The 13977-nt window shown below is 51.8% G+C and overlaps 1 protein-coding gene across 1 annotated transcript in view; it reads right to left on the reverse strand.

The window, feature by feature from the left end:
• Nucleotides 1-462: 462 nt before the first annotated feature.
• Nucleotides 463-13977, reverse strand: part of HM13 (histocompatibility (minor) 13) — an 80505-nt gene continuing 66990 nt past the window's right edge. The window contains exons 10-14 of the mRNA XM_011979878.1: nt 10036-10072; nt 7964-8066; nt 3730-3815; nt 1794-1940; nt 463-897 (exon numbers count right to left, since the gene is read on the reverse strand). Of these exons, the coding sequence (XP_011835268.1) occupies nt 801-897; nt 1794-1940; nt 3730-3815; nt 7964-8066; nt 10036-10072 (470 nt within the window). The 3' untranslated portion in view covers nt 463-800. The remainder of the gene's footprint in view (nt 898-1793; nt 1941-3729; nt 3816-7963; nt 8067-10035; nt 10073-13977) is intronic.

Consider the following 13977-nt stretch of genomic DNA (forward strand, 5'->3'; position numbering starts at 1 on the left):
CCCACAGCAATTTTGGGAAGAGACCCAGGAATGGGCAGAATGGGAGAGAGAAAGTCTTGATCTTCAGGGTAACCTAGACTCCAAGCCCTCACCAGCCGAAGCCATATGGCCACAGGGACCAGGGAGGTTGGCAGGTTCTACAGTTACTGCTTCCCTTATGAGTCAGGTCAGCCCTGGGTACTCCGCACCGCTCTCACCACGGTGAGTGGGGGACTCTCATCTGCCAGCACCCTTGCTGCCCCCAAGTGTTTCTAGGAAGGTGGTGAGAAAAGTGACAGCTGGTGAGAGAGAAGGCTCGTGGGCCCCCTCTACTGGCTAAAAGGTGTTTTTGGGGTGCAGGGCTGGCCAGGCACTGGGGTGGGCACCCTCAAGGGGCTTGCAGAAAAGATTCTGGGTGGGCAGGTGAGACCTAGAAAACCGAGGGCAAGACACTGGGTGCTTATGCAGAGAACCTTCCGGGAGCACAGTGGCCCGCCCTGGCCATGGGATGAGTTTTTAATGTGAGGCAAAATCAGTCCACAATACAAAATCTAAAAATCACACCCACTTTTCCCACTTGGCTCCGGGGGAGGGGGAAGCTGGGGGTTTCTTTTGCCTGCAGGGTGTGGGGAGGAGCAGAGGAGGGCCAGGAGAGGGAGAGGGAAACAGAGGCCACAGAGGCCTGGCTGGAGGTATCCTGCTGCCCCCTGCCCTGTCCTGGAGCTGCCCTCAGCCTCCTGTGCCCTCTGCCCGTGCATGCCTGTGTGGGCCCAGCCCCCATCTGTCTGGTCTGGCCCTGAAAGGCTCCGGCACCAGCCGCATCATTTCTCTTTCTTCTCCAGCCCCTTCGATGCTGATGCCTCTGTTCCTTTGGATTCTGTCACTGCCGCTGGATCCTTAGGATTTGACTCCTCATAACTGACCAAAAAACAAAACAATAATAATTCATTTAGAGGAGAGGGTGAGCAGAACCTTGGTTGTCCCCTTCCCCCACCCCCATCCTAGGAAAGCGCCTGGTCACATGCGGAGCATCAGCCCTGTGTCCACTGCCCAGCACCTAACAGCACCTGGCTCCAGCCCTACCGCATGCCCTCCTCAGACAGGCTGCTCTGCTTTCTCTGAGCCTGGGGGTGCCAGGAGGCAGCGAGGGCAGCACCCAATGGAAGAGAGGTTGGGCCTGGGCTTGTGTGGGCTGACTTCAAGCTTCCTGAACCTTCTGCTATAGCGTGGAAAAAGGGGCGGCCATGACAAGGCTACAAGAGATGGAGATAGGCTGCCTCCCAGGGCACACAGCATCAATCAAACAGCTCAGCGCCAGAGGTGAGGGCACTGCTGTACTGGCCAAGTGGCAAGGTGCTGCTTTGAAGACAGACACCCTGGCTTAGCTCCTTCTATGGGCTCCACTTTTCAAGCAACTGAGTTCATGCCAAGGACAATACACATATTTCCTCACCAGATCAACCCCGTGAGGCAGGAATGTGCCCACTTACAGATGAAGAAAGTAAGTGACTTGCCTAAGGTTATACATATTCCTTGAATGGTAACAGTATCTACTACTGCATGACAAGGGCCATTTCCATCCACTATGATGTGGGCCCCGCATTACTGTTGAGGGCAGGAAGCTTAGGGGTTGTCCTGCTTCCCAGCCCCATGGCTGGGTGCAGCCACTGCCCAGTGGTTGTAGAGGAGCTGCCTCTTGCGGCCTACTCCTGGTAATGTTCCCTGCCCTGTACCCTGGAGCTGCAGTGTCTGCCCTACCTTGGGCCCCGGGGCAGTAGGGGGAAGCGGGCAGGTGGGCACCCGCTGGGCATTACATGGCGCTGGGATTCTGCGGGCGCCGGCGGCGAGGGCCAGCTAGCTTCTGTTGCATGGAGTCGGCCAGGCTGGCTGGGGAGCCCGAGACTGTGGGGAAGTGGGTGAGCCTCGGGGTATGAGGCAGGATTTCCGCCGAGGACTCGTAGCTGTGTGAGAGACAGAGAAGAGACAGAAAAAAAGAGATGGATAGGGAAAGACTAAGGGAAGACAGACTTCCTTTCCAAGGAGCAGAGAGCAGAACCGTCTTGTTTTTACCTATTTCTGCACTTCCAGATTTTATGGAAAGAATATTTGGAAAATGAAAAAAGATGTACCTGGACAAAGGCACATCAGGCCGCTGTGCAAAAGAACAAGCATGCTCTAGAAGTGTATGTGCTGCTGTGGAAACACCTCTAAGAAATACCGTGGAAAGGCAAGGTGCAGAATGCTCGAAGAATGCCACCGTCTGTGCAAGAAGATGTATACACACGTCCGGGTTTCAGTGCACAGGTGTCTGAATGTCTGTGTAACACTGCTGGCCTCTGTGGGGTAGCTGGAGCATGAGGGTGCTCTCTCCTGTTACAGCTCTGGAATTTTTACTATGTGAATGTAGTACCAATATAAACGTAAGTAAATCAATAAAAAAGGGGGGGAATAAAAGGGAAAAGTAAAACAAAAGGTGAAGAATTAGGGGAGAGAAATGGGGAGGAAGGAGGGAGAGAGAGACAGAGAGAGAGAGAGACATCACTTGCTTTTTACCCCAATCGAAGAACGTCCAGGGTAGGAGTGGAGGACAAAAAGTGGGGGCAGGGTACCTGTATGGCAGAACATTTAGCACCAAGCAGGTAAAGGCCATGGGCACTCTCTGCCTTGTGTATTCAGAGCTTTGCCTGATGAGGGCACAATAGCATTGGGAGGTTACCCCAAGGGGAAGGGCAGGGAAACCTGGGCTGGATGGGAGGCAGAGGGAGGGTGAGAGGTGGGTGCTAAGCTCAGGGATCGGGTGTCATGCCCACTCCCAAAGCTCCCCGAGACCTGTCCCCAAGTTCACCCCTAGCTCCCACTTGCCTAAGACCACAGAGCTTTGCTGGGTGAGGCAATGTGGGCAGGCAGGCTGGGGATTCTAGGCAGGACAGGGAGGGCAGAGGCAGGTCCGGGGGAAGGGTGAGTCACAGGCTCCCCTGCGGGGAGCCAGGTGCACAGGAGGCCCTGGCAGGCACTCTAGGGACAGCTTGGAGGCCAGGCAGGTGGAACTGGGTGGAAGGCACCCGAGTAGGCAGCTTTAATCGCAACTGGCAGCTATTTCTAGGTCCCTGGCAGGCAGGGTCGGCAGTGCTGTGCGCAGACACCTGTTGGAGTCACGCAGGCCTTGGGGTATGGGTGGGGCTGTGTGCAGGATGTGGCAGGTGTGGATGTGGCCCTGGGGAAGGGGTATCTATGTGAGATACAAACAGATGGAGAGAAAGCAGTGAGCTGTGGGTTACAGCCACAGAGGTGAATGAACAGGGACTGACACCTGCCTTCTACTCAGGGCACTTTCTACCACACTAGGGCATCCCACACGCCCCCTGTTCTATTACTCACATGTGAAAACTGAGCCCATGAGAGGGGAAGACATGTCTGAAATCACCTGGGGGCAGAGTTACCAGGGCTTCTGACAGTACGCAGAGAAAAATCCACAACAGCTATTCTTAAGATCTGGCTAGCATTTGGATGGGGGGATGCCTAGAGGGCCCTGATGCCTTGTGCTCCCCTGGCTGCTGGCTCAGAGGAAGGTTCCCACTGGTACCCACAGGCCAGGTACCCATGTACTACTGGTGGAAAGGGCGAGGGGTGGGGCTGGTGGCAGGAACAATGTTCCCCCGGAGAGGTGTACAGACACCACCAGCAGGTTCCACTGACTGCCAGCAGGTGCACTGGTGCCCATGAGGACATCTGCCCCCCACTCTGCCTTACCTGAACATCTCTGTCACTTCTCCCTTGGCCAGCGCCACCAGGACAGGAAAACCGATGCAGGCAGGGACCAGGTATAGGAGGGCAGGCTATGAGAGGACACAGGCTAGTGAGGCCATGCTGGGCACGGCACTGCTTCAGGGCCATACCCAGCACCCCAAACCCCTCCTGGGCTGAACTGAAGGACAGTGACTGGTCCAGGACCACAGCAAATTAGTGGCTGGACCTAAACCCAGGGCTAACTCCCAGACAAGGGCTGCTCCTCCTGAGAGGGAATGCAAGAAAACTAAGAAACTCAAGCAGGCAGGGCTTCAAGGGTTCCCAAGGGTTTCGCTGGCAGCATCTGAATCACCTGGGTCACTAGGTTTAAAATGCAACTTCCTGGTTTGGTCCTACTCCCAGAGACTCTGCTTCCTGAGGTCTGGGGCTCACACCTGCATTTTAGCAAATGCTCCAGATGCTATTATAGTGATGATGACGTCACGGCTGCGCTAATGAGTACTTGTTGCAGCCTGTATTAAGATGACCTAGCTGGCCACTGGCTCCCCCAGGATTCACATCCAAGCAATTTGGCATGTCTGTGCTGAGACTCCTGATAAAGCTGGGTTTGGAGAAAAAGATAGTTATACTAAGACCCCACTCATGAACATCTACTGTACAGGCACTGAACTTAGCCTTCCCAGGAATAGTCAGCCCACTGGCACATCCCATGATGGTTATCCTTTTGCAGAGGAGGAAGATCAATGCTTCACAAGGAGAGGGCTCAGAGACCCAAATCTTTTTTTTTTTTTTTTTTTTGAGATGGAGTCTTGCTCTGTCACCCAGGCTGGAGTGCAGTGGCACGATCTCGGCTCACTGCAAGCTCTGCCTCCCGGGTTCATGCCATTCTCCTGCCTCATCCTGCCTCAGCCTACCAAGTAGCTGGGACTACAGGCGCCCACCACCACGCCCAGCTAATTTTTTATAGTTTTAGTAGAGACGGGGTTTCACTGTGCTAGCCAGGATGGTCGCGATCTCCTGACCTCATGATCTGCCTGCCTCGGCCTCCCAAAGTGCTGGGATTACAGGTGTGAGCCACCGTGCCCGGCCAAGTTTCTTTTTTTGTTTTTTGAGACAGAGTCTTGCTCTATCTCCCAGACTGGAGTGCGACGGTGTGATCTTGGCGCACTGCAACCTCTGCCTCCCAAGTATCTGGGATTACAGGTGTGCACCACCATGCCCAGCTAATATTTGTATTTTTCAGTAGAGATAGGGTTTCACCATGTTGGCCAGGCTGGTGCACTTGCGTTCCTTCACATGGAGTCAAGTCCCTTGCTACATGCTCTGTAAGTCCCTCTAATTTCCCTCACAGCATTCTCACTTTGTCTCCCAGACTGAAATGCAGTGATATGAACATGGCTCACTCACTGTAGCCTTGACCTCCTGGGCTCAAGTGATCCTTTCACCTCAGTCCCACAAGTTGCTGGGCCTACAGGTGTGAGCCTCCATGCCTGGCTAATCTTTAGGGCCTGGTAAATACTCAATGAATGGCTCCTTCATGGCGCTTCTTCATGGGTGCTCATGAAGTGAAGAGATTGTCCTGAAGAGGGTGAGGAGACTTCATTCCCTTTTTTTTTTCTGAGACAGTTTCGCTCTTGCTGCCCAGGCTGAAGTGCAATGGTGTGATCTCAGCTCACTGTAACCTCCGCCTCCCAGTTCAAGAGATTCTCCTGCCTCACTCAGCCTTCTGAGTAGCTGGGATTACAGGCATGCACCACCAAGCCAATTTTTTTTTTTTTTTGAGATGGAGTCTCACTCTGCTGCCAGGCTGGAGTACAGTGGCGCAATCTCGGCTCACTGCAACCTCCACCTTCTGAGTTCAAGTGATTCTCTGCCTCAGCCTCCCCAGTAGATGGGACTACAGGTGCCCACCACAACGCCCAGCTAATTTTTTTTAATTTTTAGTAGAGACAGGGTTTCACCATATTGGCCAGGATAGTCTTGATCTCCTGACCTCGTGATCCACCCACCTCGGTCTCCCAAAGTGCTAGGATTACAGGTGTGAGCCACCGTGCCCGGCTAATTTTGTGTTTTTAGTAGAGATGGGGTTTCCCTATGCTGGTCAGGCTGGTCTCGAACTCCTGACCTCAGGTGATCCACCCGCCTTGGCCTCCCAAAGTGCTGGGATTACAGGTGTGAGCCACCACACCTGGCTGGAGACTTCATTCTTAATGTAAAGCCAGCCCTTGGCCAAAGAACAAATAAATCTTTCCCACATGCCCTTGATCCTAATATTCAGATTTATTTCTTGCCATCTGCCATAGGTGGGCTGTGATCAATACTGTATTACGTATATTAAATTATTGAATCTAACAATCCCTAAGTAGGCTGGGAGTGGTGGCTCACGCTTGTAATCCTAGCACTTTGGGAGGCTGAGGTGGGCAGATCAGCTGCAGTCAGGAGTTTGAAACCAGCCTAGCCAACATGGTGAAACCCTGTTTCTACTAAAAATACAAAATCAGCTGGGCGTGATGGTGCATGCCTGTAACCCCAGCTACTTGGGAGGCTGAGGCAGGAGAATTGCTTGAGCCCAGGAGGCAGAGGTTCCAATGAGCTGAGATCACACCACTGCACAAAGGCAGAGGTGTCCCTTACCTAGAGCACTGGGACTACCTGTGTGTTGGAGAGTAGGGGACCCCATGGAACACAGTCCCCTCACGTCCTGGATCCCCTTTCCAAGAAGAATTTTTAGAGGTGCCCACTTGGATGACTAGGGAGAACGGCTAGGCTGCTGCTGGTGAGTAACACAGGACTTGGGCCAGGGTTCAGGAGTTCGTTAGTCCGGAGTCCAGATAGCCATCCAGGGCCCAGCCTGACGTAGTGTCCGCATTCTTTCAGCGCTGCAGTTGCCCCATAAAGGAGGACTCCTGTGTGCCAGAGCTCTGAATGGGTGCCTTTTACCAGTCCAGCCAGGCAGAAGGCGAGGTTGCCCCCTTGTGGCCACTGGGGGAACTGGCTCTGGGCTTGGACTCCAATAAGGGGCTGAGAGCTGCAGAGACCTCCAAAAGGCCTCTTAACTAGTTCTCCAGTCCAGCCAGGTCCAGTCACTCTCTGCCACCCCTTGCCATATGCATGTTACTCTCAGCTTACACACGCTTGAAGCCCTTGAGCAGAAGTGAGAGGCAGTTCCACAATGGTTCTTGGTTTTTCTACTTATGGGCTAGGGGCCTTTTGACCTTCTATAAAGTAATACTAGGACTAAATGAGTTATTAGCAAAAGAGTTTAGCACAGTGCCTGGCACAGAGTGATTTAAAAAAACTCCAGCTTTGGTGATTAATTCAAAGATGACTCGTCTGTATTTGGGCCCTGGGGAAGGGGAAAGGGGACAGAAACAGCAAGCCCAGAGTTCCATGGTTACTGGGTAGTGCTGGGATTCACAACAGGGCTCCCTTAGCCCCTGTTCCATGCTGGCTTTCCCATGGCCAGGGCTTGACAGCCTGGGTGTGGTTTCCAGGCTGACCCAGGTTTGAATCCCGGCTTTATCACATACGTGCAGTGTGGCACCTCAACTTGTTTCCCCACCTGTTCACAAGGACCCTCATGGGTGCAGAGCCTGGCATGTGGAAGTGCTTAACAAACAGGAGTTCTTATTATTTCCAGCAGAGAGTAGGGCAATCCTGTCTGCTCACTTTCCCCTGAATCTTCCCCTCTCAAGGCCACACCGAAGGCTCCCAGTCCTTGTGCTATGTTGCCTCATTCTGTGGCAGCTCAGTACTCCATCCTCATCTTGGTGGGAGAAGGAGGCAGAGCCTGGGCTACTTGGGAGTAGGGGGAGGGAGGCCCCAGTACCCAACACCTACTCCAATCCTGTTCTTCTCTGTCTGCTTCCCACTACCAAGGCTGAGAAGCCAAACCCTCTTTCCTGGACTCTCCTGTAGCCAGGGTTGCTTTAGGACCCCACTCTGGCCCACGAGATGCTGAGAGGGTTCTGGGAAAGTTCCTGCCTTCCTGATGAAGGAAGCAGTCATGGCTGTTATGCTTTTCCCTCCTTCTTGCCTCTAACGTGCCCATGCTGCTTGGAGCAGTGGCAGCCATCTTGCAACCACAAATGAAAGGCCAAGAGAATCACAGACATGACTGCTTCAACACCAGTGGAGAGTGCCTATCTCTGGACTGCTTGCATTTACAAATAAATCCTCTGTAAGTTCCTCTATTTGCAGTGAGGTGTTCTTGACACTCTGATACCATCCTGCTCACCTGAGCATGCTTGAAGATGTGCATGATGAAGATGGTAAGGCCCAGGCCAAAGATGTAGGCCGCAAAGCTGGTGTAGAAGTAGGTGTGGGTATTCTTCTTCAAGCTTCAGGGAAGGTGTGAAGAAAGAGGAGGGTTAGATATAGGTTAGATATAACACCCCTTCTGAGCGAGCTGGGGAAGACCCTAGAGGTTGTGGGGGTGACTGAGCTCTGGGGTGGGAGTCTGGAGGTGGGTGTGCACGCTGATACTGCCCCCAGCTATGTGTCTCTGGACAAGTTGCTTTCCTTCTCTTAGCCTCAGTTTACTCATCTGCAAATGGGAAAATGAGGAGCTCATCTCCTTGGTAGTTATGAATGTCAAATGCTACAACCTAGAACAGTGGCTGTAAGACTTCAGTCAGCATAAAACTCATCTGGAAAGTTTGTGAAAAAATGCAGAATTCAAGGTCCCATCCCCAGGGAGTCTGATCTAATAGCCCTAGAGCAAGGTCCAGGAATCTGTATTTTGAAAAAACATCTGCGGTGAATCTCATACTGTTGGATCATGCTTTGAGAAACACAGATACAGAAACTGCAAAGGTAAGTTACTACTTTTAAGTGCAGTGGACGTAATAGTTCAGTAGCCGATTTGTGGTACTAACAGATGCTGGCTGCATAAATAAATGCCAGTGGCTTCCTGGAGGTGATTCATCCAAGATCGGCTTCAGAACAGATGAATCATATGCAGCCCGACATTGCCATTACGTGACTTCCCTCTCCAATGCCAGCTCCATAACCTCTGCATGTCCCCAGTGCCTGGGATGTGCCCAGCCAGTACTATGGACTCAGTTAACATTTGTGGAATGAACAAGTGCTTCTGACGCCCTTCTCTCCTTGTCTTGGGTGCTTCTAAGCCTTCAGCTGCAAGTACATTGAAAACTCGCCTATCGTGAGAATTTGGGTACAAGTGACTCCCTTTGGGAATGTTGCACTGATTCTGGAATCAGCTGAGGAGCTGCTTATGCTGTGAGCCCAGGCTAGAAATGAGACTCTGTCTCTGAGGGTGCTGGCAGTCGAATCTGTTTCCAGCAAATAGCCTGGGGGTTTCTGATGGGTTTCACTTTGTATTACCTCCGAACAGCCAGGAGTAGACATGGCTGGCACAGACATCCCTGTACTTACAGACTGGCCAGGTCTCTTCCAAAGGTGACTATGAGCCCATATGCTCCTAAGGTTCGAAGTGGCACTACACTAATAACCCAGGTGTATGTGAGTGTGAAAAACCTAAGTTTCACATGGAAACTGGATTTCAATGATGCTGGTAGTAAGTCTCTCATTATCACTGTCACTGTTATTACTGCTTTTGCAACTATCAGGCATGAGGAAACCAAGAGTTCACAAACCACCTCAAAGTTAAGTGCACACACTGCCAGCCCTCACAGAGATGACGGAGCATAAAATGAATGGAGCTGTTGCTGGCGCCCCCTGCTGAGGGCAAGTCCTGTTGCACACAGGTGCATTAACTCGCATAAGACCTTTCCTGTGTTTTAAATGCTGACCTAAGTTGGCCCACCTTCTCTTCCTCGTGCTGTCTACAACAGACTGAAAAATGTCTGAGTAAAGAGAGGGCAGGGAACAGCTAGAGGAGCTGAGACATGGTGACCTGACCCTAGGCTGATAAAAGATGATGATGATGACTGCAATCAGGATTCAACCAAGAGCTGAGGTCAGTATGTGCTCAGCACTCTCTCCAGATATTCATGGTAGGAACTCTTGTTATTAACTCAAGATGAGAAACCGGAGGCTCAGGGAGGTCAGGCCACTTGTCAAGGTCACACAGTGAGAAAGCACTGTGAGTACCACCAGGTCCTTGTGGGTTTAAAACTCTTGGCCTGTGATTCTTAAAACATTTTTTTGACCACAAGCTCTTCAAACACTTAGAACTTCAAGATGCAAAATGCAGATAAAATCAGAATTGCTCTGGCTGCTATGGGGTGGAGGGTCTGGTCCCCTGAGGTACCTTCTCTGGGTTCCTGAAGGCCACTGGAGAATCCCTGGAGAACCCCATGCTGGGGCAGGCCCTCACTCACTCACCTGATGTCAAAGCGCAGCAGCAAGGCAATGAAGATCCCTATGGGAGAAAGCCGGGGTTAGAGAGTGAAAGGGAAGCAGCCGGGCAGTGACCTAACAAGAGACTGGGTCCTGGTCCCTGACCTGGTGTTCTGTCTTGGAGCAATCATTGGAGACCAAGGGTGTGGCCACTACTCTCAAGTGCCAGCAGAAAGTCCCATTTCTCTGCCTAGAACAATGAGAGTGGCCCGGGATTTTACTTTGGCCTGGGACAATGACCCGGTCCCTCACCGCACCATACTGTCACACTGTGACTGCCCAAATGCTTATCAAGTGCCTACGTACCAGACGCTATGGACAATGCAGGAGTAGGCAAAATAACTGCTCCCGCAGAGCTCAGCCAGGGGGACAGGGTAGCCACACTATGACATACCTCAAATAGTCATGGACATCACTGTGAGACTGTAACTGTTAAAGAGTGCTTCCACTTTGGAAGGCCGAGGTGGGTGGATCACGAGGTCAGGAGTTCAAGACCATCCTGGCCAACATGGCAAAACCTTGTCTCTACTAAAAATACAAAAATTAGCCAGGCATGGTGGCACACACCTGTAGTCCCAGCTACTCGGGAGGCTGAGGCACAAGAATTGCTAGAACCCAGGAAGTGGAGGCTGCAGTGAGCCGAGATCGCACCGCTGCTCTCCAGCCTGGTGACAGAGCGAGACTCTGTCTCAAAAAACAAAACAAAAACCGAAAAATAGCCAGGTGTGGTGGCAGGCACCTGTAGTCCCAGCTACTTGGGAGGCTGAGGTTGCAGTGAGCTGAGATCACACCACTGCACTCCAGCCTGGGCGACAGAGTGACTCCGTCTCAAAACAAAAAACAAACAACAAACAACCCCCCCTCCCCCCAATCTGCCAGGCATGGCGATGCACGCCTGTAATTCTAGCCACTCGGGAGGCTGAGGCAGGAGAAATGTGCTTCCCACGTCTTGAGAAGGTATAACAGGATGAGACCTAGGCTGGGCGGGGGCGAAAGAGGGGAAAGAAGGAAGGCTTCTTGGAAATGCCACATGCCAGGAGGAGAGAACAGCACGTGCAAAGGTCCTGGAGAAAGAGGGCTCAGAGATGTGGCAGGGACTGAGGGACCACTAAGGCAGCTTGCCCATCGGCAGGAGATGAGATGGACCAGCCCTGCAGGGCCCTGAGGACCATGGGGAGGAGTTGGGTCTTTATCCTCAGTGAAGAGATGCCCTGGAGGAGTTCTGAGCAGAACAACCTAGATTTTGAAAAAGGTCCCTGTGGCAGCTGTGTGGCTGGATGGGGAAGGAGGGACAAGTAGCAGGCCATTTGAAGGCTCCACAGGAGCACAGGAGAGGGTTACCTCAGTCTACCCACCTCACTCTGAAACTTCAAAACCAAGCCAATTATAAGCAATGGTTCTGCTAAAAAAGAAAAAAGAGAGACATCCCAGAAGTCTAAGCATCCCCAAAACACAGCCAAGCAGTCCTGCCCCTGTGCTATACACACACCCTGTGTGTCTGCCTCCCTCACTGGGCTCTGAGTCTCATTTACTTCAAGGAAGGCATTGATAAGAAGCACTGCCTGGCCGGGCACGGTGGCTCACGCCTGCAATCTCAGCACTTTGGGAGGCTGAGGCAGGTGGATCACCTGAGGCCAGGAGTTCAAGACCAGCCTAACATGGTGAAACCCCGTCTCTACTAAAAATACAAAATTAGCTGGGTGTGGTGGCACATGCCTGTAATCCCAGCTATGCAGGAGGCTGAGGTTGCAGTGAGCTTAGATTGTGCCATTGCACGACAGCCCGGGCAACAAGAGCAAAATAAAATTCCATCTCCAAAAAAAAAAAAAAAAAAAAACCCAGCAGCACTGCCTGTCAACATATGATTAATTTTAAAGAGGGAAATGAATTAGTTCTCGATGAATACTCTGTAGGAGTAGGGAGTTGGTTGGGGAGAGAGCAGACAACTGGTTATTCTGGAAACAACTGGGAACTCAGCGCCCCCTGGCGGCTGATTTCTACAAGTGTTCTCCAGCTAATCCAAGAGTCAGAGCTCTGCCAGGGGCTCTCACTCCCTTTTTTTTTTTTTTTTTTTTTTTTGAGACAGAGTCTCACTCTGTCGCCCAGGCTGGAGTGCAGTGGCCGGATCTCAGCTCACTGCAAACTCTGCCTCTCGGGTCTACGCCATTCTCCTGCCTCAGCCTCCCGAGTAGCTGGGACTACAGGCGCCCGCCACCTCGCCCGGCCAGTTTTTGTATTTTTTTGGTAGAGACGGGGTTTCACCGTGTTAGCCAGGCTGGTCTCGATCTCCTGACCTCGTGATCCGCCCGTCTCGGCCTCCCAAAGTGCTGGGATTACAGGCTTGAGCCACCGCGCCCAGCCGGGGCTCTCACTCCTAAAGTGCATCTGGCCTTCCAAGCAACGCTCCACTGAGACTCTGTGATCAACTTACATTTATTGTGATTTCGGGACTACTGGGGATATATATAGAAGGTGGGGGAAGGACAAATATGCCGAGATACCCTGTGCTTGTCTCAAGCCCAGAAATTATGACAAGGACACGGGGGAAGTTTGTGGGGGTGCCTGACAGACCGTGCCCTGGAGAGTGAGTCAAATGCTTTACAGGACTCCATTTCTTCTTTCTGACGGAGATGCCTTCTACTGGGGAAGCAAGTCTCCCTGCCTCACAGCACTGCAAATTATGAAGACACATGGGTGCAAGCCCACACCCCCATGGTCTCAGGCAAGTCAAACCTGTTTCCTTATCTGTAAAATGTGAATGCCCTCTATCTCACTGGACTGCTGGGAGAAGTAAAGATAACATATAAAAAGCACCTAGCACCATTCTTGGTACACAACAGGTGCTTGATAAATGGTAGCTGTTGCGATTACCATCTTATTACTGCTAGTACTGCTGTAAGAGCAGTTCTGACAGCATAGCCTTTTTCGCAGTTGGACAGCGCTGGTCTGAGTCCTGGCCCTGTTGCTTACTAGTGTGTGAATTTGTATCAGTCCCTTTACTTCTGAGCTTCAGTTTCCTCACTGGTAAAACAGGGAAAGCCTCTGTGTCACCTCCATGTGTCACAAGATGCAACTGTCACAAATAGAAGTGCCTGTATCACCCTAGGTGATCAGAATTGCTAATAGCATCCTGCCCTGGAAAGTAAGTCAGCCTTTAATCTGCTGCTTTAAAAGAATTCCTCTTCTTTTAAAAAAATATAGACGGGGTCGGCCAGGCGTGGTGGCTCATGCCTGTAATCTCAGCACTTTAGGAGGCCGAGGTGGGCAGGTCACCTGAAGTCAGGAGTATACACACACACACACACACACACACGCACACATATATATATATAGTCTCACAATTCGCCCAGACCTTCTTCTTTAAGAGACAGGGCCTCACTCTGTCACCCAGACTGAAGTGTAGTGGCACAATCATAGCTCACTGCAACCTTAATTAAACTCCTGTGCTCAAGCCATCCTCCTACCTCAGCCTCCAGAGTAGCTGGGACTACAGGCATGAGCCACCATAAACTGGCTAATTTTTTTTTTTGGTAGAGATGAGGTCTTGCTATGTTGTCCACACTGGTCTTGAACTCCTGGCATCAAGCGATCCTCCCCACTCAGGCTTCCAAAGTGTTGGAACTACAGGTGTGAGCCACTGTGCCCAGCTAAAACCTTTTTTTTTTTTTTTGAGACAGAGTCTTGCTTGTTGCCTAGACTGGAGTGCAGTGGCGCGATCTCGGCTCACTGAAAGTTCCGCCTCCTGGGTTCACGCCATTCTCCTGCCTCAGCCTCCCTAGTAGCTGGGACTACAGGCGCCCGCCACCATGCCCAGCTAATTTTTTATATTTTTATACAGACAGGGTTTCACCGTGTTAGCCAGGATGGTCTCCATCTCCTGACCTCATGATCCGCCCGCCTCGGCCTCCCAAAGTGCTGGGATTACAG

The sequence above is a fragment of the Mandrillus leucophaeus genome, unplaced genomic scaffold, assembly GCF_000951045.1.
Source record: "Mandrillus leucophaeus isolate KB7577 unplaced genomic scaffold, Mleu.le_1.0 Scaffold206, whole genome shotgun sequence".
Lineage (NCBI taxonomy): Eukaryota > Metazoa > Chordata > Mammalia > Primates > Cercopithecidae > Mandrillus > Mandrillus leucophaeus.